Source organism: Abrus precatorius, unplaced genomic scaffold (assembly GCF_003935025.1).
Source record: "Abrus precatorius isolate BTA unplaced genomic scaffold, Abrus_2018 Scaffold7, whole genome shotgun sequence".
In the NCBI taxonomy this organism is placed as follows: Eukaryota; Viridiplantae; Streptophyta; class Magnoliopsida; order Fabales; family Fabaceae; genus Abrus; species Abrus precatorius.
In genome coordinates, this window is record NW_020874417.1 from 2554038 (window position 1) to 2580085 (window position 26048).

The 26048-nt window shown below is 31.4% G+C and overlaps 2 protein-coding genes across 2 annotated transcripts; both read left to right on the forward strand.

The window, feature by feature from the left end:
- The first annotated feature begins 577 nt into the window (after nt 1-577).
- On the forward strand, nt 578-14252 carry LOC113873895 (myosin-9). Its single transcript, XM_027512259.1, has 25 exons — nt 578-595; nt 1514-1657; nt 1777-1922; nt 1998-2154; nt 3324-3382; nt 3767-3926; nt 4010-4159; nt 4268-4404; nt 4487-4633; nt 4751-4852; nt 5210-5267; nt 5354-5455; nt 6893-6930; nt 7416-7542; nt 7631-7801; nt 7910-8041; nt 8350-8459; nt 8572-8632; nt 8920-9097; nt 9870-10075; nt 10167-10268; nt 10599-10781; nt 11790-11929; nt 13466-13710; nt 14140-14252. The coding sequence occupies exons 1-25, from the start codon at nt 593-595 to the stop codon at nt 14181-14183; spliced, it is 3102 nt and encodes a 1033-aa protein (XP_027368060.1). The 5' UTR covers nt 578-592; the 3' UTR covers nt 14184-14252.
- Nucleotides 14253-18124: 3872 nt separating this feature from the next.
- LOC113873899 (transcriptional regulator SUPERMAN-like) lies at nt 18125-18757 on the forward strand. The gene has a single exon (XM_027512266.1). It carries the CDS (start codon nt 18125-18127, stop codon nt 18755-18757), a length of 633 nt encoding a protein of 210 aa, XP_027368067.1.
- The last annotated feature ends 7291 nt before the right edge of the window (nt 18758-26048 follow it).

Here is a 26048-nt window from a genome sequence, read left to right on the forward strand (position 1 = left end):
ACTCTAGAATAGATATGAATGTAAAAGTTCTGCACAAAATTTACTCTTACCTCATATATGTCTCTGCACATCAATGGCTTTAACATTAACAACAAAATAGACTTAAAACTCCATATCCCCGGAGCATAAAATGTTTCTGGTTGAATATCACATGGTACATGCAAAAGATACTTCAGTGTCAGAGGCAGCAAATTGACCCTCTGTTACTCTGTTGGGCATTTATCTTTATATGTTGATTGATATGGATAAAACACCGGAAAGTTATTTTAAGTTGACTAAATGGAATGATATACAGACTGCTCTTTGTGATACATATCGATGCAAATAATTGATCAATCGTGTTGGAATTTTGTGTATTTTTCTTGGTTCTACATTTCTTCCTTGCCAAGAAATAGAAACTGAATGTTTAATTTTATAATGTTGCAATCAAGAACTTTCTTAATGCTTTTGATTACAAATGATACAGGGCATTCCAGAAAACATTGTTGTTGGTTCTCATGTTTGGGCTGAGGATCCAGAACTAGTTTGGATTGATGGACAAATCCAGAATATTAATGGAGAGGAAGCTGAAATTCAAACTAGCGATGGGAAGATGGTAAATTGAGATGTTTTCTAGGTCACAGCCTTTCAGTCTTATGCTTCTAATTACTCTAGTTCCACTTTGTTATGTTCTAGTTTTTAAGGATTTTCCAACTTCCTTCTTCATTTATGTTTCTGTCATCGTATTTATTTTTTAAGTAACATGTATATTTGCTATGATTTTCTGAGGAGGATCTTGTCCTTAAAATACTTAGCAGAAGGTAGACTGGAAAACTATAATATCCATAAATGAGGCTTTCTTTAACATTTTCTGTGAACATCTTCAGGGCACAGCATTATTTTTCCTTAATTATAAAAGAAAGGTGTAAGTTCCATAATAACTTTTTTCTGTTCTTGTGTAGTATAGTGATCTTACAGGTTAATTTGCACTTCCTATTTAATAGGAATGGAGAAATGGTTGATTATTTTCCAGTTGACTAGCATCAATGGTTTTTGGTGGTCCCTTCCTGGTTTCTTGTGTTTTTATTTTTCTAGTCCTTGTCTTTGTGGGAAGGAAAGCCTTAAATGGTGCTAGAAAGAACTATACCTGTTGCTTTATTGTTATATTAGTTATCTATGATTTGAGAGAGAACACATAGGCTGTCTCATATTTAAAAGTCAACATTTCATTATCGATGAGAAGTTTCATTGCTTTTAGATATCAGAATACATATCCAAGGACTGCGAAACCATTCTATGTTTATGCAACTCAGAATTACGTCACTCCTCATTTTTTGAGAATATAAGTTTATGAAAATGCAAATTAAGAAATTCCTTGGAGAAATCTATTTGAACACTTGTTTCTGTCAAGAGGTGTGTGCCTTATCAGATTAAGAATGCAACTCATTTTACTTCACATTGGTAAAATTGCTTCACACATATGTATTCATGTAATCTGGATCAATTATCTTCTACTCTATTTCCATGTCATTAGGTTGTTTCCCGTTTATCAAAATTACATCCCAAGGATATGGAGGCTCCTACTGACGGAGTTGATGACATGACTAAGCTTGCTTATTTGCATGAGCCAGGAGTGCTGCATAATTTGGAAAGTAGATACAAGATCAATGAAATATATGTAAGATTAGCTCACATTCAGTTGAAATCAGTTACTGCTCACCTTTTATGGAAGACAAAAACGAACTGCAACTTATGGACATCTCTTTAATAATAATTTGATATTTGACATCATGGCAGACTTATACTGGTAATATTCTCATTGCAATCAATCCTTTCCAAAGTCTTCCACACCTCTATGAAACTAATGTAATGAAAAAATACAAGGGAGCAACAATTGCAGACTTGAGCCCACATGTTTTTGCTATTGCTGAAGCAGCATATAGGTGAGTTTGCCCTGAATTTACTGTCAAATTTTCCATCTTAAATAGTATTTTATTGCTGACTGTTTGCTTAAATAGGGCAATGATTACTGAGGAGAAAAGCAACTGTATTCTGGTTAGTGGTGAGAGTGGTGCTGGTAAGACAGAAACCACCAAAATGCTTATGCAATACCTGGCATATTTGGGTGGTCACATTGTATCTGAAGGACGGACTGTTGAAAAACAAGTTCTAGAAGTAAGAAGGTTATCTAACTCTGGATTATGATTGCTGTTGTTTCTACATGTTTGTTGTGACTTATACTGAGACATATTGACCTCATTTGTTTCAACTTTTGAAAAGGTAATTTAAAAATGTATAAAAGGTGATTAATTTTTACTGATTTTATAAAATTAGAAGCTAATTTTTGTTTGGTTACCATTATAAAAGTACTTTTTATTTTCATGGTTAGTTATAATTTCATCTGTTTTCTAAAAGCTATTCAAAATAGCTGATTTACACAAGCTAGAATCAGATTAATTTCAACTTATGATTTTTTCAGAGTCTTAACCAAACAGCTTAAAAGCTGAAAAGTGATTATTTTTTAAAAGAATGTTTTTTTTCAATAAATAATCTTAAATAAACAGGGCCATTGCTTAAAGCTGCATGCTCCTGCTCTTGGCCAAAGTCAGAACAACATAGTGGTGCCTGGAAACATAGTGTCGAAGACACTAAAAGAACAAGAATGAGAACATTTGAAAAACAATAATGAAGATAAAATGTATTACTGGCATTATTGAGTGAAAAATGAAAAGAATGTATTCAAATGGGAAGATATTTAGGCATAAATAATAGCCGTTAGCTAATAAATTATTGAATTTTATTTATTACTAATCTTGGTTTATGGTTAATATTTCCTGGTACCTCATGCTGCTGCCTCATTTGAGAAATGTAGATACTGTTTTTTTTCTGTTTATGAATTTAATAGTTCACTTCAAGTTCCAGATAGATCTGGCCTAATTGACACTAGTTGAATGTGTAATAGGTATTTGATCAATCAAACAAGACTAGTTGGAAAGTGGAATAATATCAAGTGAGAGAATCTGCTGAAATAGACTCACTATATTTCCGTAATGTCTGGATTTTGGTTGTGATTAGATCATGAAGTAAACTACTTCAGCTTCCTCCCCCAGCCTTTCACTTTTTGTTTTTCTCAATATCTTGTAATTTTTTTTGTATTCTCCTCATATTTAATAATATATATTTTTATATACAAAATAGGAAACCTTACATTTTTTTCCTATTAGATAAAATTCTGGTTTGGATTACCCTTCTTTTGACAGGTCATTAGTTCCTCTTTCATGGTTTATTGTTAGTGAATGTTGAACGCATCATTCCCCTAAAGTTTTTAAATTGTAATTATGCAGTCAAATCCAGTTCTTGAAGCATTTGGTAATGCAAAAACTGTTAGAAATGACAATTCCAGGTAAGAGATTTCTGGTTATGCTCTATGATGCTTGGTTTTTGATGTGTTTCATAATGTGTGTGATGCTGATAAGTATATCCTTGTAAACTATAATTTTTCATCTCTCTACCTGCATTTCCATGAATGTGATTTCTAGTATATGGTTTAATTTCATATTCAATGCTTTTTAGTTCATCATGAATTTTTTAGGGGGAACAAATTTAGTTCTTCTTGGAAATAAAAGATAATTTTTTTTGTTTTTATTTTTATTTTTTGTCAAGGTCATGCTACTTATATTCATGGTCACTGAGAAGTACCTGGCATCATAAAGATGTTTTCTCATTTATAAATTAGTGACTTCAATAACAAGTAGCAGTTTTGTACTTCTGTTTTATTTTCTTGCAGCCGTTTTGGAAAATTTGTTGAGATTCAATTTGATAAGTATGGACGAATATCCGGTGCAGCTGTTAGAACTTATCTGCTTGAGAGATCTCGCGTTTGCCAGATCTCAGATCCTGAGCGTAACTATCACTGCTTTTACCTTCTTTGTGCTTCTCCTCCTGAGGTAGGAAAGTCAAAGCTTGATCTTCTACTTGCCATTCTTATGGCCTATATAAATTTATTGGTGGCATCCTGATTTTTTTTAAGGAAAAGGAGAAATATAAGTTGGGAGATCCTAGATCATTTCATTACCTTAATCAATCCAATTGCTATGAATTAGTTGGTGTTAATGCTGCTCAAGAGTATCTTAGCACCAAAAGAGCCATGGATATTGTGGGAATCAGTCAGGAAGAACAGGTAATACTATGACATTTTGTTAGTGATTCTTGTAATTCATTTAGCTGCCCCTCCAAACAAAAGTTTTAAGTAAAATTAGTAATATCTCACCTCACTTCCTCCTCTCAGGATGCAATTTTCCGAGTTGTAGCTGCTATTCTTCATCTTGGAAACATTAAGTTTGCAAAATCAGAAGAAAATGATTCATCAGTTTTGGAAGGTGAAGAATCCAAGTTCCATCTCCAAACAACAGCAGAACTTCTCATGTATGGCTAATTTTTTGCTGTTATCACTTTGCAGTATCTTTATAGTACTATTATTTATCCATTGAATTTACTCATATTTCAGGTGTGATCCTAATGCTTTGGAAGGTGCACTTCGTGAGCGTGTGATGATTACCCCAGAAGAAATCATCAAAAGAAGTCTTGATCCTCTTGGTGCAACAGTTGGCAGAGATGGTTTAGCCAAAACACTATATTCTCGTTTATTTGACTGGTAATATGGTTTTGTCATACATACTTCTATTTTCTATTTAAGTCTGAGGGATTTTTTACTTCACTAAAGGAGCAAACAAAAACATCAAATACAATTATGTGTTTTTTTATGTGCCAGGTTAGTCAATAAAATTAATATCTCCATTGGGCAGGATCCTAGCTCAAAGTGTCTCATTGGTGTTCTTGACATATATGGCTTTGAAAGCTTTCAAACAAATAGGTGAGAATATATTTTATTAATGTAATCTTTCTATTGTATGTTCACATACTCTTCTAATTTAGGAAGAAACAAACAAACGTGTGTACACACAAGGCCACATTCAATCAACATCCATTTTTTGTTAAAATATATGTGCATTTATATGTCTGCGCATTTCTATTGCTCCCAAGCTTCTTTACTTTTACTTCATCGAGCTGAGGTGGTTTGAACTCCTTATCCTCAGTAGTAACCTTTTCCTTCAATATCATTGCTATTTTGAGTTGGAAAATATGTATTTGCAAAACAAGCTCTCCCTTTCATTTTGATACCTTAGTAAATAATATAAATCTAAGCTGATATTTATTTCCCTCTTTGTAGTTTTGAGCAGTTTTGTATTAATTTCACAAATGAAAAGCTGCAGCAACACTTCAACCAGGTATGAGGTTAGTTTTTCATATATTTGACAACTTCAACTGTAACTATTCTCTTAACATGCAATCTAATGTCAATGATGTCCTGCAGCATGTGTTTAAGATGGAGCAAGAGGAATACACAAAAGAAGGGATTAACTGGAGCTACTTAGAATTTGTAGATAATCAAGATGTACTGGATCTCATTGAAAAGGTTTCTACAAACTTTTGGTCTGGGCTTGGTATTTATCAATGAAACTTGTGAAAGCTTACTTTATTATTTGTTTTTTTTAAGTAATCTTTTTTAAACTGAGTCTTAGGCAAACAATTGCTGAACCACATCTCTGGTCCAATTGTTGATCTTGATTTAAACAATTGCCAAATTTACTAGCGGCTAGCTGCCATTTTTGGTTCAGTCACTTTACTTGGGGCAAATCTTGATTCCCTTTGGTTTTTTTCTCATGCCTACTTTAAGTGTCAAGGTTCACAAAAACTTAAGCTCAAGTGGAGGACCAGAGGTCCAAAAATGGATTATATCACACACCCCTCACACATGAGCCCTATACATAGGTTTGAAATGTATTTTACTTTTTGCTCAAATTTAACGTAATCATGAATAATGGGCACAACAAGGATTGATCTCTTAACCACTTGATCATGGAAGCTCTTGATGCCTCCTCAAGAACCAAATATCCTACAAACTTTATGCATAGACTAAGAATGGTTTCTATTTCTGACAAAAGGCATCCCAGCAGTCAATATTCAAAGAGAATAAGGAGAATTTATAGACTTTTGTATTGCATGGATTCTCTTGTATCTTTTTGTCATGTATTATTTTATTTCAGGAGGATTGCTCATCCTTATTTTATGTATCTATTCCTTTATCTGAATAAGTTCTTCTTTCATTAGAGAAAAATAATTAAAATTGCTTGCGTAATTGTTGGCTATAAAAATTCTTATGAAGTATGATAAATAGCATTTTCTTGATGTACAATATATACTTGATTGTAACCAACCACAACTTCATGTAGATTACTTAGGCATCCAGTATAGCTGATACAAACCAAGTATTCTGATTATGCTTTGTGAATACCTGTTTGTTTGCAAAACACTCATCATCAACTGTTGTTAACTGAGTCTAAATGTCTTTGAATGAAAGGTTGTTCACATTAATGAAAGTTTTTACATGATCGATTTTATAATCATTTCTTAATGTAGAAGAGAACTAGTTAGGTTAAGATATTGTTTAGTACAAATTACCTGTGAATGCATGTGGCTACTGCTGGAGTTAGATGTCTGGCGGTTGGTCACACTTACAACTGATGGCATTTAGATCTGGTCTTATTTTACACCACTACACATTATTCATGCCAAAGGATCATATATGCTTCTATTTGATGAATGGAAGCCTTGAGGGGGTTATCTTTTGTCAATCATGGTATTGGAAAGATTCCAAGATTATCATCAACAAGCCATTCTATTGTCAAGACATTTATGATGATAGCTTCTCACAACATGATTTTGCTATACGCAGGACTTTTGTTTTAAAGTATTTAAGAAATTTTTGTCTTGGAATTTTCTAGGATTGTATCCTCTGAATATCCTTTCAGAATTTCACCACACTGATATCTAAAGATGTCTTCTTTTTCAGAAACCGGGTGGAATCATCGCTCTTCTTGACGAAGCTTGGTATGAAGAAATTCTTTATTCTTCTAATATTACTATACTGTGTATGCATTTGTGTTTGGAAAAAGAGAGCAGAATAGAGAAATGAGAATCATTTTGTGGTGGCAAGAAATAACTATATGCTATATAACTCGGCTATGCATTATATCTTTAAAATGATTGTCATTTGTCACTGTTCTAGAAAATATCAGTCTAAGATGTCTGCAAGTAATGGGATGTGATGTGACACATTGATATTTGGTTCTACAAGGAATTGATATTCATTCTTATGAATTTGAGGTGACAGAGTGGGTAAGTTTGGTCTCCTGCTTACTAGCAACTTTTCCAAGAAAAATAGTACACTGTCTTAGCTTAGGGTTGTTTCTTGATAATTCCTCCTACCGAAATCATCGATTATATTTTTTAATTTGTTTATAGGCAATGTGTAAAGTTACAATTTTGAATTTCTTTGAATAACTAATACCCATATTGATACGATCTGCCTGCAGTATGTTTCCCAAGTCAACTCATGAAACATTTGCACAAAAGCTTTATCAGACATTCAAAGATCACAAACGCTTCATCAAGCCAAAATTGACACGCTCAGACTTCACTGTTGTTCATTATGCAGGGGAGGTGAGTTTGATTCTTCAATGTTGCTATGCAAGTTATTATTTTAACAGCGGCTTTCTGCTAAAAGTTGCTATTTATTCACTTTTTTCAGGTTCAGTATCAGTCTGAGCATTTTTTAGACAAAAACAAAGACTATGTTGTTCCTGAACATCAAGAAATTCTAAGTGCTTCCAAATGTTCATTTGTATCAGGCCTTTTTCCTCCACTTTCTGAGGAGACAGCCAAATCTTCTAAATTTTCTTCTATTGGTTCTCGTTTTAAGGTATCTAAAATATGATTCTTTACCTTGTCAGAAGGAAATATGTTATTTGATAAGCCTTACTGCAATCAAAAGGATGAAAGCTTATTACAGTTGTACTAATTTGTGCAGCTACAATTACAACAATTGATGGATACACTCAATCTGACAGAGCCGCACTATATTAGATGTGTGAAGCCAAATACTCTATTAAAACCTTGCATATTTGAGAATTTGAATGTCATCCAACAATTACGGTCTGGTGTAAGTAAATTTGGGAATTAAGTTGTCCCATATTTGCTTTTGGGTAGGACTATTGGCACTTCCATTTCCTGTTCACATTCTCTATTAACTACCAATTTCCTAATTTGTCTCAATTAAATAGGTTTTTTTTTCAGTCAAACCTTAATTGTATACCAATTTGTCTATTCATATTTGATATGGAACAATTAGAAATTGCAATTAAAAGTCACATGAGGAACATGAATAGGCAATTAAAGGTGCCAACAGCCCATTGCTTGCTTTAATTAAACTTAACTTTGTAGAATTTTCACCCATTGTTGATATTGTAGGGTGTTCTTGAAGCAGTAAGAATTAAGTGTGCTGGATTCCCCACTCACTGGACCTTCCATGAATTTCTAAATCGATTAGGCATTCTTGCTCCGGAGGTTCTTCGAGGGAAGTAAGTGCAACTTAATGCAAATTTTAGCCATGTTCTTTTTACTCAATAATCTTGATACCGTTCCTTTCTGCTTACTTGGTTTACATCTGGAAAATTATCTACACTTCCGCAGCTTTGATGAAAAGGATTCGTGTAAAAAGATTTTGGAGAAGATTGGGCTGACAGGTTATCAGGTAGAGCTGAAAATCCATTGGATTTTATATTGTTTAAAAGTATACAGTTAAAATAATTTGTCATCCTTTAAAATTTGACTTGCTTCTATTTAGATACTGGTGATATTTCCTCTTTTTCTGGTACTTGTCCATTTGAGTGGGGCAATGAAATGAAATTTGTAAACTACTCTTCACTTATGATGAAGGATGCGTATTCTGATACACATATGTTGACCAAAATTTATTGCACAATGCTGGATGCTTTTTTATGTTCAGCAGAACTTTTTGTGATATGGCTAATTTTTCAGATAGGGGAAACTCAAATATTCCTAAGAGCTGGTCAGATGGCTGAATTGGATGCTCGGAGAGCATGCCTGCTTAGCAATTCCGCAACAGTTATCCAAAAGCAGATTAAAACTCATTTTAGTCAGAAAACATATATTGCATTGAGAAAGTCCTCTGTGTTTGTCCAATCCATTTGCAGAGGTCAGTTATTTGTCTTTTTTGTATTATGCATAGGTAAAAAAGCTTAGTGTATATCTGCTTTGGTTACTCGGAGGCAGAGTATCTCGATGGGCAGAAAACAATGAAGTGTAAAATTTGAGATGCACCTTCATTTTATTCAAATTACTGGTCCTTTTACTTTCATATTTTTCGAAATCAGTGATAATTTGTCACCAGAATACCAGTGCATTATCTTGATGTCCAACTCTAAAGAGTGGGGAAAAGAATATAATATTGTCATATATCATATTCAGAGCGAAACATGAAAGAAACTCTGCTAATGGTCTTTGAGTGAGCAGAAAAAGAAAGTTCAAATGGACTTCCACACACATACATGAAAGAAAAACTCTACAATCTCTACAGACAAAGCCTTTTATTGTAGAAAAAGAATTGTTTCTTTTAGCATCCATTCATGACGCTATTTGTGTGGCCCTGTGTTGTTTTTCCCTTCTAGCTCTTTCCAAATAGTCTAAACATTCTATAATTGACACTGAACTATAAAACCATGGTATGGAGATCAATATCTTCCTAATATCTTTATGGTGCTTGCTACATCTATCAGCCAATGAAATGCATAAATAATTTAGCCTTTTTATGGAATTCAATCTGTCATTTTTTTTCATAAATTCTTTATTGATTGCTCTGACTGCTTCAATGGGACTCTGAAAAAGAATTAAGAAGTTCTGCATACAAAATCTACTGTATTTCATTTAATCAATTTATTTCATTAAGTACTTATTGTTGTGGCTTTTAGGAGAATTGGCTCGGAGATCATATTATCTCTTGAAGAGGGAAGCAGCTGCAATCAGAATTCAAAAGTATACGCGTGGAACACTAGCCAGGAAATGTTACACTGAAATAAAGATTTCTGCCATTGTCTTGCAGACAGGTTTTCGACTAATGAGTGCTTATGATAAATTGAGATATAAAAAGCGAAATAGTGCTGCAACAATAATTCAGGTGAGCTGTTCTTGTGTTGTTAATATATTTGTTTTAAATACTTTTCAGTTGTCTGAAATTTTAGGAATGGAAAAAAAAAAAAAAAATGCAGTCCTATTGGCGCCGACATAAAGCTCTCGGCGACTATCAGAAACTTAAGAAAACAATCACTTCACAAAATGTCAATCACTCCAGTGATAAACATGAACAGAAGGTTGTATATTTTAAAATTTTTCTTTTTGTTAAATTTATTTATGTTTGCAATTTTTATATTCTCTGTCTTGATAATTATTAGTAGCAACGAATCAGCCTTATAAGTAAACGAATTTGTAACTGTTAGCGATATAATTGAAAACTATTGTGGAGCTTCTCCTAATAGTTTAAAGCATTTAGGAAGACTACTTTCTTGTCTTAGGAGCTGTAAATGGCACTGACAACAATGAGTACAAAAAACCTGAAGGACCCTTTTAGCGTAACATAACTATCTTGAAGTCCTTGCTGCTGACATAACAAAATGAACTGGTTTGCTATCATGGAATGCCAGGTTTTGGAGAAATCAGTGGAAAATGAAAATCCTTCTGTGGAAGAATCTTCAAATTATTTCCGAAAAGAATCCTCAAGTCCTTTACAAGATGATGGAAGCATTGAAGCTATCATGGATTCCTCTAGTCCTCTCAAAGACTCTGAAAAAATTGAGGTTCTTACTGTAGGAATAACAAACTTGAAGGTAAACTTAGTCTATCTATTACCTCTGTTAGAATATCTATAAAACGTCTCATAATATCAGTATTGTATCTTAGAATATTTTACACGATTGTAGATTATCTCTTAGAAGTGGTTTCTGTATTTCACAACCTTCCCTATATTTTATGTTTCCTTTTTCTTAGTTAGGATTAGGAGTTTAGTATTGGTATAAATAAGGTTTAGTTCTTTGTCTTTTGTGACACATAATTACGCACCATTGATATTCTATTATTCTCTTTTCCTCCTTCTCTATCTAATCCCTATAATTTCAACATGTTAATGTGCTATTAGAGTGGTACTAGGCAGCCTCCATGACATGTCCCAACATTTTTCCATGGTTGAGTTCTTTAAACTCTATAACTCTGTTGTAATGATGTCATTATGTCCACGATTCTTTTCTTCCCATAGGCCACACACAAAATTCCGGCCACTCCCAACCCTATACAACATCAATTTACTAACATTTTTTCTTTTCTCTTCCCTTTTTTGTGGTGGTGTTTTATTTATGCCAGTGTGGTATTGAGAGGGTGGGCAGGAATGATAAAGTTACCTCTTTTCTTGCTGGTAATCAGTCCAGCAGTCCATTATGATCGACTTCCCGTTGATGATCATTCCCTCTGTCCCTGCCACCTCCAGTGACACTTTGGCTCCATCTTTGTGAAATATCTCATCATATAATTGTTGTAACTGATATTTTAGAGTATCTTATATGATTTCTTAAGAATGGTTTCCACACTTCAACAATAAATATATTTTTTTATTTGTTTCCTTATTTAATAGGTTTAGGATTCCACTACTAGTATAAATATGGATCATTAAACAGTGTATATCAATATTATATTTTATTATTTATAGTTTATTTCTCTTTTCTACATTTCAATAATGAATATATTTCTCTTCCACACATTCCTGTGTGTAACAGGGTTTGACTTATGGTTGTAGTTATTCCATTCAAACTTGCGAAGTTTTATCTTATTATTGCTTTGCCCAGGTCAAGTTACAGGCGGAAAAACAAAGAGCTGATGAATATGAAAGGAAATATGTTGAAGCTCAAGGATCTAACGAAGAGTTGCGAAAAAAGTTAGAAGAAACTGAAAAAAGAGTATATCAGCTTCAAGACTCATTGAACAGGTAGTATTAATATTTTTCCCTTGAGGATTCATTTAGTATTTTAGTTTGATTTACCAATACCAAGATTTGTCGATGATGGTTACATCATAGGAAAAAATTTGGGTACAGTACTTAAGGTGGTTTTGGAATTGTTTTTCAATTGAAATTAGACTTTCACCTTCGTAACCCACGTAATAAAGGTCGACATTAAAGATCGATCTTGGTTAAGTGGATGAAACTACAATTGTGGTTGGCATCAAAGAACTTTAAGATACTGTACTGAAAGTTTTGAGAAATCGTAGCCCATGATACCAAAGAGGAAAAGGAATATAGTAGAGGAAGGAGAGAGACAACCCCAGAATAATTGCATGTGTTTTTGTTCTTATGTACTTTTACTACGAAGTTTTATATATTGTTTTTCTACTGAATATAGAACTTGCACAATTAATTATAAACCAAATGATGGTGCTGAAAGGATCCAAGCTGTTTTTTCAAAAGTAGTCTTAGCTGACGTACACACTATTAAGACCTGGTTGTTTCAAGGTGAACATATGTTGATAAGTCATTTGCTTTTCCAATATTATTTTTAATTTGATCCTATCAATTTGTTTATTACTTGCTACTGACCTGGAAAACTTATAGAATTGAATTCTATAGAAATATCTGATGATAATAAACAATTCCATCTTCCAGAAGAATACCTACAAAGTTGGACTACAAGGGTCAATAAATTTTAGGTAAATTAAAGCATAATGGTAAACAATTTTAAAGTCTGTTTGTTAAAGATGTCATGTTTGGACAGTTGATAAATTGAAAGGAAAATGGCAAAGCTGTGGAAGGAGAGTAAGTTGGGCTTCATTCCCTTTAGGCATCATCCTTTGAATTGAATGTATCACACAACTCTGAAACTAATTTTCTTAATAAAAATAAAATAATTTTCCCCAAAATATCTTCCTCTGTAAGAATGGGGAAAATCAATGCTTGAGAGATGGAAATGGTTTTTCATTCCTTTATTAATATTGTTGATCTTCACTTCAGAGGCTGTTGCTGGAGTTTTCCATTAGTATGTCATCCCCTTCATGAATATTTTGAGAACTTCGTTATGTATGGTAGGTAGAAGTTGACCTTTTGGAAGAAAGTCAGCCTAGCTTTATGAGGAAGTTAGATGATTTTACTTTTGAAAGATCTGTTTCCATAACTAGAAAATTTTCTGGAATTTATATAAATACCCATAGATTTTTAATATTTGTTGGGAAGACCAGAATCAAATGTTCGATGTACTATAAGTCATGTTCAAATGCATATTTGGAACAATTAAAACAATGGCCTAGATTTACCTTATAAAGAAACCGTACTTTTTTGGGCCTTAACGGACACTATGGTTTAAACATGAAAAATATAACCTGAGGGAATAAAATTAAAGAGGGTGTAGCTATGGTGGCAATCAATGAAGTTGTTTACATTGTCTCCCTTTTCGGACATCACTACGATTTTAATTATGACTTCTAAAACTGAATGCTATTTGATTAATGCTAGATCTGAATTAGTGTGTATCAGGATGATATCTTCCATGTCAAGTCAAGTTGCCGAGCTGAAGATGATCTTGAGTACTTCATCAAGATTGAGTTCAACTTTTCGACCTATTGCTAGGGTTGATGTTGCTTCCAGTAACTCTGATACTTCATCCACAGACTCTGATTTCACATTTCCAGCTCCAGTTTCAAATCCAGAAGCTTTTTCTTCCCCGAAGCCAAATCCTATTCAGCTAGTAGTCCAGGATATCACAGCAGGGGATGGATCAGGTCAGTCCAACTTTTTCACAAATGTCAATGTACTAGTTATCTTCCCATTGAACTTACTGCACCGGGATAAAATAATTCGGTAGTCAGAGGAGTAAACCCATTCTTTATGAAGGCCTGTGACGTATAACATAAATATAAATTTTTTAAATAAGAACAGAAGCACTCCTTTTGAGACCTTGGCAGCGTATCTGGGGTTTACAGTGGAACATCAAAGATTGTGGTTGTATAATACTTTCTATAACAACGCAGTTATATGCATCTAGGATGAAGATATTAGTAAATTGCCATAGAAGAAACAGTAAGAACATGGCTTATTTTGATTATCTTGTTTTTATTCTTGTTTAAATTGTCCCTTTGTTATTTACAGAAAATGAAAATGAGATATGTCTGAGTGTGTCTTTTTCCTTTTCTCCATGGTTGCATTTTCAGGATCTGAAACTGAAAAGGAGGGTTCATTTGATGATTTCTTCTAGTTAAAACTGATATTTCTTCGATCAGGGTTAAAATTTCATTTCCTCTGTCTCTGGGAGAATCAGGAGGAAGAGAGAGAAAGATATGGAGGTGGCATTGGTTAGGCATGTCCAATCCTTCTTTGACATACCCAACAAATTTGTAGATATACAGTTCATCTTAGGATCCTGTAGATCAGTCAGGTAGATGTAGAAAAAGAATCTATAATGAACTTGTTGATCGGTATTTCACCAATTGACATCCCTTCAGAATTCAATCTTATTTGGTGTCAAATGACACAGTGAAAACTTTGTATATAACATCTTTCCATAGGTTTTTCTTGCTTTTTATCTTTGGGGTTCCCATCTCAGCCTTGCTAAGTTGTAATGCCATCTGCTTGGCGCTTCATCCTCCGGATATCATTTGCATTTAAACAACTTCGTCCCATGAATTGCATGTTGGCCAGAGCTTAATGATTGGTAAATATTTCCGACCTTTCTTATGCCTTTTCTGACTTTATATTGTCTGAAACCTTAAGCATGTGCACTTCAGATATGCTCAATCGTGCAATTTCAATATTTTTCTACCTTCTGACAATTTTTTACGTATTCGGTTTTTTTAAAAATAAATCATTTTAATTTGTTTCTTTTTCAAATAGACGTCCTAGACAGTCATGTTGTCCCCCTCCTTAAAATTTTACTAGTTATAATAAAGCCGTTCTGTTCACTGTTGGTCGGATATCTATTTGCAACTTCAAGATATCTATTGACAAAAGATATAGATTTGTGTACGATTTATAACTTAACCCCAAGTTAATGAAGGATCTGTTATTACAATGGTAAGATATTAATGATTCATTAGGATATAACGAAAGTTCAAGATTTCTATTTGCAAAAATATAAAATTTGTTGTAATAATTTATTTTTTTCCCTTTGAAATTAAGAAAATAATTTTAGTTTTAATTTTATTCTTGGACCTTGCGATATTTGATTACTATTAAATTTTATATAAAATTTTGAATAACTATTATTTTGGAAGTGTAATGAATTGTCTGCAACCCATCATAATGTTATTTGCATATGGTATTATTTATTCTCGTTTTTCATAACTAATGCTACATGGAGAAAATTATTATAATTTAAAATAAAATCTAACTAAGTTTAAGGGTGGTTGTTAGATAAAATAAAATAAGAATTAATCATTACTTATTCACTCATTTAAAACTCAACAAATACGCCAACCTATTTTGTCGAATATTCTTATCCAAATCACGACTGTCTTATATTTTCCCTTACTTTCTTTTGTCAACTTTTTTCTTTCAATTTTTCATGGCTTAAATACTCATTTTAGTTCATAAAATTGTAAAATTGATTTTTTATAATCTTAACTTTATAATATTTATGTCATTTTTTATTTTATATTTTAGTATCATTTTGTACTAAAATATAAAAATGTTTTACAAAGTTAAATATTAAAATAATAGTTTGCTTATTTTTTGCGAGTAAATAATGAACAAAGGTTTGTTTTATACACGATAATAAATGAGTTTTTCTTTTGAAAAATAAGTGCAGTTCATATCAGGAATTCAGAGGTGGCAAATACATCACGGTAAAAAATATTAATGAGTTTGACCATACAAGTTGTGTGAAATTACCAAATTGAATCATTTACATCAATTTCACACGAAATATGGTGTGAAAAATGGTTGAGTAGCACCTTTCAATTGATTGTAAGTGTTTGGTACGCTGTCATGTTAAAGAAGATCCATCGGGCTGAGTGGTTATTATGCGAGTAAGAATTAATAGATACTAAAATAAAAGTACTTTATTTTATTTATTTTTATCTTTTATCTTCCATCTAAGCTTATTAATAGTTCAAATAAAAAAAAATACATAATTAAATTTTACTCAACTATTTTTATTAAACACTTAAAATATTATTATCATTTTATTTGTTTTATTGCTCGCTTATTAATTCCAACACAGATAAAGTAATGAAAAAAATAATTCATTATTTTTCTAAAATAACATACGAAGAAACAAATCAATGCTAGAAAATTCTGAACATATGGAACGATATGCCCCTTTTTCTTAAAAAATATCTATATTTTTTAGTCCAAAACATCATGTTTTACCTTACCCCTAGCATCTAGAAATTACATGAATGTTATAAGCAAAGGAATTCTAGCCTATCCCAGCAATAATATTTCTAAATGATTTGATATATGAGATAGTTAATTCAATTGTATAAATAGTTAATTGCGTCAGCCGTTCAAAAAGTTAAATGCAATTGGATAAGTGGTTTATTCCATGACCAATAAATAAATAGAGGTTTATTCGATTCATAGGTAATTAACTGAAAACAAGTGATGAATTTAGGAATTTAATTTTGATATTTTATCCGTATGAATGGTTTATATTATTATTATTATTATTATTATTATTATTTAATTACGTATATCTCTTTAAATCTTGATATATCATGCAGTATACTTGTTAACGTAGTATAAGACTCATTGAATGTAGTATCAACACACCATTAACTGAAAATTTTAAAAAATTATACGTAATATTAAAATTAAATATCAAATGTAATTTGATAAAGGGTTAATAAAAATTAAAAACCCAAGAATTCTTAAAATGAATCTTTCTACAATATAACTAAATTGTAATACGAATGATAAATTAAATCTTAAAGTTCACATTAATTTATATTTAAAAACTCCGATAAATAAAATATTAATAAATATGTTATCTTACAATTGATATATATTTATATTTTAAAAATTCTATTATATATTAAATTGAATTAATTAATAAAACATCTACTCATAGAAGAGTTAAAACATTGAGATGGGTGGCTTTTGAAGAAAACAAGCTTATTGTTTTATTATTTATTTAATAAACCCCCAAGATGCTAAATTTATCATGCCATTTTAAATTTTAGTAAAATAAAAAAAATCGTATATTAAATGTGTTAGGGGGTTTTTGCGAACTCTTCAGAATGAAATTTATCTTCACTTGATGAAGTACTACATTGTTCATCACTGTAAGTACAACTATATATTTGTGAGTTTAAACCCGACATTGCAGAAACACCTGAATTGTTTATGTCAAATTAATTTATCTCTTAAGAGCTTCTTGTTACTCTTGTTGTTTTTATACCCTATAAATATTAATATAATAAAATTTCAATATATAGCTTTTCAGAAATGTATTTTATGAATTTATTAAATTTTGTATAATGCTAATTATACACGTTTACACAAGTTATTTCATATTGTCTTAATTCATCCCTTATCAAATATATTTAACCAAAATTTTATATATACTTCGGTACAGGGACTGTGCTGATATTATAACTGAGAAAATATGGGAGATATTTTGCAATTGATTAAATTGGTTTGATAGTTAATTAAATAAGGATGTGATGTGAGTTGATGTGTGTCTAAGTGTGTGAGTTGCATCACCTCACCTTTATTCTTTTGAAGTCAAATACTCAAATTCTGTTCAAAGTCACTTGAGTGCAATAGTATCAGCATTACCTGCCATATGCCAGAGCTTTCCAAGATCAGGCAAAAGGGAAACACTACTTTCACACAGTTCCTCCGTTTTGTTTGCTAAGCAATATCCAAATACAGTATGTGCAGGCAGTGGCAGATGAAGTACACCTGCAGATAGAGATCTTCACTTTCTGCCTCAGAGTACATACATGATGTTAAGCTTCAACATGAACTTATTCTTGGATCACTTTCTCTCTATCACTCAACTGTGAACTCTCCAAAGTTCTCTTGTAAGAGATCCACACAAGTTTTCCCTCATTCTAAGGGAACAAAGTCAAATGCTAGCTTTTTTTTTCTTCTTTTTTCCTTAAATAATATATGATTCTCTTTTCTTCTCTCTACAGGCTTCAGATTTGGACTGAACAATACATCAACAATACATCAACACATAAAGAAAGCTCCATGGAAGGAAACTACCTTAACAGAAACTCTCTCCAGAGAGAGGATAGCTTTGGCTTTGAGGAGCATACATGGGGAACTTCATGGCCTGCTAGAAACTATGCCTGTAGCTTTTGCAAAAGAGAGTTCAGGTCTGCACAAGCATTGGGTGGACACATGAATGTTCACAGAAGGGATAGGGCAAGGTTGAGATCATCCTTATCTTCATGGGTTTCTGAGTGCCCTAAACCTAACCCTAGCACTAAGCCCAACAACCCAAATCTTCTTCCATCCTCTTCTTCACCATGTCCTTTATCTGACGAACTTTTGAATCATGCACATCCTTCTCCACTTTGCAGTCCTTGTCTCACTTTGTCTTCTTCATCATCCTCTCTAGCTTCTACCAATGGAGATAAGAAACCAAGACTCACACTTTCTCATCAGTTTCCTCTTTTGAATCCTCAAAGTAGGGATATTATGAACACAAGGAGTGGTTTCAGTGTTGATGAGGAAATGAAGGGTTGTGAAGAGGAGGAGGAGGAGGAGCACCAGGTTTTGAAGAATAATGAGCAAAACATTACGTTGGAGTTAGGAATAGGGTTGCTTAAACACCAAGATCAGGAGAAGTTAGATCTGGAGCTTCGTCTCGGGCATTGATTTCTAGCCAGGTGCAATATTATCATCAAACAAATTAATGTTTGTTTCAAACTTCTTGCACCAGTAATTTGGGAATCCATTCAAGATGCAGTTTATATATATTAATTCTAAATTTCAAGGACTTCATTATTTTGTGTGATTTTGTAATTCGGTGTTGAGGTAATTGGATAACCCTATCTTGTAGCATGATATATATTCTATCCATTGATGAATGGTGGATCCAAGGTGCGTAGAAAACCATTTCGGAGCAATGGTCAAGTTATAGAAATTAAAAGCCACATAGATCACGAAAAGAAGGTGATGAATTTTCAAGAAGCCAATTTTTCATAATTAATGTTGTATATTATAGGTCTCATGAATTGGCAGTCAAATCTTGGTCTTTATTCTTCACCTTAACTAAGTCTGTCAGCCATTGAGTAGAGTTCTTGTTAAGTTTGACTGAATATGATTTCTTATATACTAAAATAATTTCGTTATTTAAATTATTAAAAATTGATATAATATATGATATTGTATATTATATTTTTATCTGTTTTTTTTATATTTTAATTATTTTTTATACATACATTTTTAAAATATATCTATATAAAAAATACTTAAAACTTAAAAATATCCTTCTGATTATTCGAGAAATATATTTTCTACTAAAATTTCCTGAGTCTATCTCTCTAGTCTGTAGATGAGCATGTGACTGGATAAAAATATTCCTCATAATAGTGTGCATTTTCCTGGGTATATGTACCCGTAGCCTTTACGTTTGTGATGTTCTTTTTTGGAAACATACTACCTCGTTGAATCATACCATCGAGAGAAAAACCTTGTTTATTTACACACACACACACACACACACATATGTTTATTATTGTGTTAATATTTTTAATTAACTTAAAGAAAAATATTTTTTTACTCTGAATTTATATCTGAATAGACATAATAAATTGTTATTTTCTGTATAACATTAAAAAATTTATATTAAATTTTATTATAAATTTGATAAATATTTTTTAAATATAAATTGCATGACTTTAAACTTACAGTAAGATTTGAAGTATGGCTATTGTATTTTGTGTATTGATGCCTCTTTTGTCCAACATCGGTATTGATACTAGAGTTTGGTAATGGTATATAAACCAAAGTTTGTGAGTTTTCTCGTTTAACCCGTTATTTATGTGTGTTAAGAGAAAGGTATGAACCTGTTTAAAATTATTTTTTAATTTGACTCGTTTAATCAGCAGGTAAATGAGTTTTGGTTTGTGGGTAAACAGACCAACATGAAGAATAGGTTTCTTTTCTTCTTCTTTTTTTTTTTTCCCTCTAAAGGCTTAATATTGAATTTTTTATGTTTGAATGATGTAAAACAAATTATTTTTCGAATTTTTCTATTTGATTTTTTCATAAAAGGTTTTGATTAATGCCTAAAAAATAACTTTTTTTTTTTTTACTTATGTGGGTCAACCTACTGTTCCGAGTGAGTTGGACGTTGTTTATCACAGACTGGCCTAAATGGATCAACTCACATATCTAATCTTACTTAGTACGTATTAATATAATACCAATACAATTAAGCAAATCTAGGTATTTATTAATTTTAAGAATAGAAAATATAACATAAATATGAATTTAATGAAACTATAAGTATGACATAAGGTATAAATAGTTAATACTAGTTAAATCAGATTTTTTGAAATTTAATAAATTTAGAGACCATTTTACTTTTTTCTCAGTTTTTTTATTTTATCAAATTCATTCGTTCCTACTTATGAAAAGTTTATTAATTTATTTTATTATAAATAGTTTATATCCTTTATTTGTATTATTTAAAATTAAATTGCACACATACATCTTTAATTTTTAAAAGTTATTGTATTTTATACTTATATCCATATCAGGCACAAGTATCGAATCCATATTCATATAGCATAGTCTTTAAATAAAATTAATTTTAAAATATTAAACTTATTTAACTTAGGTTTACAGATAATTTTTCAAAAAGAAGATGAAATAAATTAACTGAACTTTTTCGTTTAAAAATTAAATTCCACTCAAATTAATACTTAAAATGCTTGGAATACTGTCCTTTACACATTGGCATTGTAGAAAACAACTTAGGAATATATATATATATATATATATAAAATTGTTATCATAGAATAAAGTAACCCGTTCAACCTTCTCACTGATTTGTTGTCCAAAAAAATAAAACGTGTATACATGGTTTGTGCTTAATGCTCCTGCCTGTGGTACGTGATGATATGGAACAAAAAAATATAGGAACAAGAAACAATCATGTATACGATCACGTAAGCATAATATAAATAGGAGAAGAATGAAAAGGAAGACCCAGAAATGATGTCAGAATGAGGGACATTCAACATGTTACGAATTTGATGTCTTTTTCAGATACAAGTGTTAAACAGAACAAAGAGGACAGAGAAAGCAAGGCGAGAGATGAATGCGTTGCTACATAATATATAGTGTAGCAATGTGTCTAGATGGAAAACTCAACTCTTTTTCTTTGTCCAATTTATTCAAAGTGGTAGTTTTGGTGTCTAATGGGGGCATGGTGTTTCCCAACATTAGATATTTTGCATGTTCCCTATGTGATGTGGCTCCATACCATGATGACCTTTCCCTAAAAAGAAACTCGTAGTTTCTGATAGTACCAATTAAAACAAGAAATGCTTTTTCTCTCTCTCTCTCTCTCTCTCTCTCGATCAATTGGTCTGTGAAATTCAGTACCCAAAGATTAAATTATTAAATTGATTTAATGTCATTGTAATTGTAAGGAGAAGTTTGAAACTTGAGAGGACCGTAAGGGAAGGGGCTTAGCTTAGAAGAATTGAAGTGTCCAAAGTGCAATGATGTCACAAAAGTATATGAATGAGGAATGAAGGAGGGGAAGATGGACATGTATGTATGTGTACAACAAATGCTGCTAAAGTGCAGTTTTAGTGAAAGAAGAAAGAATGGGATAAAGTAAGCTAGTCGGCGCACGTCACCATCCTCTTCCATTCATTCATCCACCAAAACTACCTTTGCCATCAATGACCTTTCCCCAAAAAAGAAACCAAAACTTAAAAAATCTACCTTTTGTCTCCTTTACATAATGAATCACATTCATTATGTTTTTCTATTGTTGCATTTTAGTTACCCTTCAAATTGATCAAGGCTAGATACAGATCCATTCTCTATTAATTCAGCATTCTTTGACTATGTTTTATACATGGTGTTGGTGACATTATGGTACCTAGGGGCATAACTAGCTAGTTGGGATGGAAAATGTTTGGGTGTCTATACCTTAAAAGAAATGGGAATACATAAAAATAGATAAATAATAAAATAAAATAAATGAATAACTGTTAATACTTTTACAATGTTTATAGATAAAAGTTCAATTGTTAGATGGGCCATGATCAGTTTTGAATGGTTATACTCTTTTTTTGGTTCATGGTTTTACTTTTCTCTTTAGTAGTTAGCACTCCATATTTTTCTTTTGCTAATTAGTAGCTAGCAATTTTTTATGCTTGCAGTCTTGGTGGGCCTCATGATACCAAAAATAATGTAAGTCCATCAATTCTGTCGTTATATAAACGTATGACTGAGACAAAAAAAAAGAGTATAATCCGTGAAAGAAAATTGTGAAGGGGAAAATATTAAGGAACAGTATATTAATGCATCAATTTGGAATAATTATATCTAAATTATGAACTTTTTACAATTCCTTGGCACTGAACATTTATAATTCATTTGCATAATAACTCAAATTTTATACGTACGAATGATCGCACCGTTATTCATCAAACTTGGAATTCCTCAATCATCAATCAACAATGGAGGGTCGATTTCTTTGCTTCTTCACATTAAAAGATTTTTTATTTAATAATAACTTTTATAAGTCGACTAATTATCAGCTAAAATAATCAAAGTATTATCTAAGTTTTTCTTGGCACAAATTTATATCAAATAAAAAATAAAAGTAGATATATAAGAAACATATCTTGTAAACACAACATTAAATAATATTAGTAAGATGCTTCAACATAAACAATTGTGGGACCTCTTTCATGACATTCTCCGTTTGTTTGTTTTTAATATTGTCTTTTTAGACTTTTGTTCCGTCTTTCCTCAACATAAAATGTGAATGATCTTTAATTTTTGTTTACACAGTGAAAAAATAAAAAATGCAAATGTTCATATGGTTGATTGATTCAATGGATATATATAAGCCTGTCGATCGGGCCATTGACTGCTGACCATCAATTCTAAATCTTCTTATGATACTCTCATTCTCTCTCTCTGCCACCGTTGAAAGAACTCACCTTTTACGGCTTGAAAAATTGGTGGCCTATGATGCATCTTTTACTTATATTGCCAAGGAATCATAGTATACATAGAACATTAAATGTTCAAGTGCGGTAATATATAATATAATCATATAAAAAATTGAGAAGTAAATTCATCAAAATCTTACTTATGACTCAGTTTTTAGTCCTTGAAGTAAATTTAGATAGGATCACAACAAAGGATAAAACTTTTTTTATTTATTAATATTTAACATAATTATATTTATTAAAATTTGATTTTAAAACTACATATTAATCTAAAACAACTATCTATCAGTTGATGCATGTCTTCAGTGTTACTTATAACTTATTTAGAGAGTTTATAAAAATAGTTTGTACTTTTTTATATAGCTTATAAGAATATGATTTTTTTCATTTATTTTATGATTAAGTTTATGGTATAAATTTGTGTAAAAAATGATTATATACATACTTAATTAAGTTATTTATTCAAATACATTTCTATTTAACATATCATGCTTTTTAACTAACCATTTCAAGCAAGCAAATAAATTGTTCTATGGATATCAAAGGAAAATGCTATCAAAGTAAAAATAAAAAAAATAAAAAAAGGACAATTTGGTAGAGAAATCCATGACACTACTCGCGTTGTTTTCTTTCATTTTCTTGTCGTTGTCCTTGTCTTTCCCATCTCTTCCTCTCATTAAGTTTCTTGACGATTAAGTTAGAATACTAATATCATATTTAAACCCAATTAAATTAACTCACTAAAAGTATCTATATACACCCAATCTCATTCTACCATAACCCTACAGTGCACGAGTTGCTTTGCGACTTCTAAATTACGATGTTGTTGAGGAATCTTCACCATGCCCCTAATCACGCAAGTTCGCACCAATTGTGAAATAAATGCCAGAATATACCTAGAGGCTCAGGCAACTAGCCAGAGTATAATAAATTACTGCAACTAAAGATTAGTATAATTTACTATTAGTTAGCAAAATATTGTTGCATTAAGAATCTTAAAAGTCAATTCAATTTATTGTTGGCATTCTTAAAATTAATAAATTATAACATGGAAGTAGTTGCAAGTTACAGTCGTATTAAATTGTTTTCTTACTATATTTTTTATTATTAAACCTATGATTTGAACTAATGACGATGTTTGTAAATAAATGGCAGGCCAACATAGAAATCCTGTCGCTTTTGCTTGAAAAGAAAGGAATTTTGTCTTTTAGCATTGGTAAAGGGAAAGAAATTAATTATTTTAGTGGAAAAAGGAATTAGATATATATTTCAACAAATATAAAAGATAATAGAACACAGATTACAATCGAATTTGTTTGGTTGCCATAACTGAAGCGGTGATGTTCAACATAAATTTAAATTCAAAATCTGTGGTATTTCACTTTGCAATCAAATTGGATACGTCAGAAATACTTCTATCAAATCCCATTTATGTGACTAAATTATTGTTGCTCCACAAATCAAGTGTTATATATGAATAAAAACAGAACATTGCTATCCTACGGACTCTATGATACTCCTAATAATGGGTTTTGGCATCTCAAGTAATTAATTTGATGTAAGTATACTTTAGTTACTACAGAACTTGGAACCATAAACATATTACTTGAGGATACACTTACGTTCAGCGAGTAACGGGTTTTTGTTGCACGCACTTGCATGAAGAGATAAATGGGGGATCTTCAATATAGATTCGATAGATAACATTAAGTGTTGGTTTATATAATTCAAATTGTTTATTGTAATTAAATTCAAAGGGGGACTGTTACCTAATCAAATTGAAGATGTAGGCCTAAACAACGTAGACAGACAATGTATAATTAGAGGAACTAGCTTAGACTAAGTGGGCATGTTTTTGATCTGATCAATGATGTTTATTGTGAATTATGATGACATAATGATACGATGTGCCGCCACTAATTCCGAGAGCTTATACCTAAAGACAAGTACAAGCTACAAATGGCATGTTATCTTTCATCTATAAGTCTTGAAGGAAGGTTCGTGCATGTTTCCACGCAAATACGACTATGAAGGTCTCTTCCCTATCGATATATAGCATATAATTTCCTGTACTTTCGAATCTATTGCATCACAGGATCATAGTTATCAAAGTAAACCAAGTGTCATCTCAATGAGCAGGATCATGCTGTGTCATACCAAGGAAAAATCTATGTGGCATATCCTTTTTGACAGTGTATTAATTGGCTCTTGAGGAGGCAAAAGAAGAATATAAAAGAATTTAATATATGATTGCTACAAACAGAGATTGGATCTGTAAAAAATAAGTTACCAATGTTCAATTTTTCCAGCTTGCTGAGGGGCCTCTGCACGTAATCCTTTCGGTGCATGTCGGGGTTGTAACTCTTTGATGGATACATTTACTTTCTTCAAAAAGATATGGTCGCTTATCATGTTAATTAACATCTATTATAGTTATTGTTTTCTCAATATAAAATTTAACTACAATTTTATTTTCTTTGCATGCAGCCGAACTGATTATAAAAAATACAAATTAAAATCTAAGGGAGATCGCTGTTAAAGGCGTAAAAATATTCTTGATCATTTACGTGACGTCATGAAATCAAAACGTATTAAATTAACCAAATAGTTAGATGTAAGATATATCCTTATCATTCTATTTTTCTAAATTGAAAAGTTAAATTTAAGCATAAAATATTTAGTGTGGAGATATTTCGAGAAATATAATCAACGAGCTTAAGGTTCTGAATGAGTTGGTCACTAACCAATAAATTATAAAAATTTAAATTTTTGAAGACCTGCCAATAATTATAAGTTAAACTAAAATAATTAGTCCTTCTGATCTTCCAATTACATTGTGGTCCCTGTTTCTTTCTTTATAATAATTTGAGTAAATTACACTTTATTCTAAAGTTTGGATTAAAGTGAAAAATGTCATATAATATATAATTAAAATTAAAACTATAGTTAATTAATTAGTC

Bases quoted from the DNA above. Each gene is read 5' to 3' on its own strand.
- LOC113873899 (XM_027512266.1), top strand. From the start codon at position 18,125: ATGGAAGGAAACTACCTTAACAGAAACTCTCTCCAGAGAGAGGATAGC.
- LOC113873895 (XM_027512259.1), top strand. The intron at 4,634-4,750 runs GTAATATGGTTT...TTTATGTGCCAG, and splicing joins TATTCTCGTTTATTTGACTG to GTTAGTCAATAAAATTAATA. The intron at 10,269-10,598 runs GTTGTATATTTT...ATGGAATGCCAG, and splicing joins GTGATAAACATGAACAGAAG to GTTTTGGAGAAATCAGTGGA.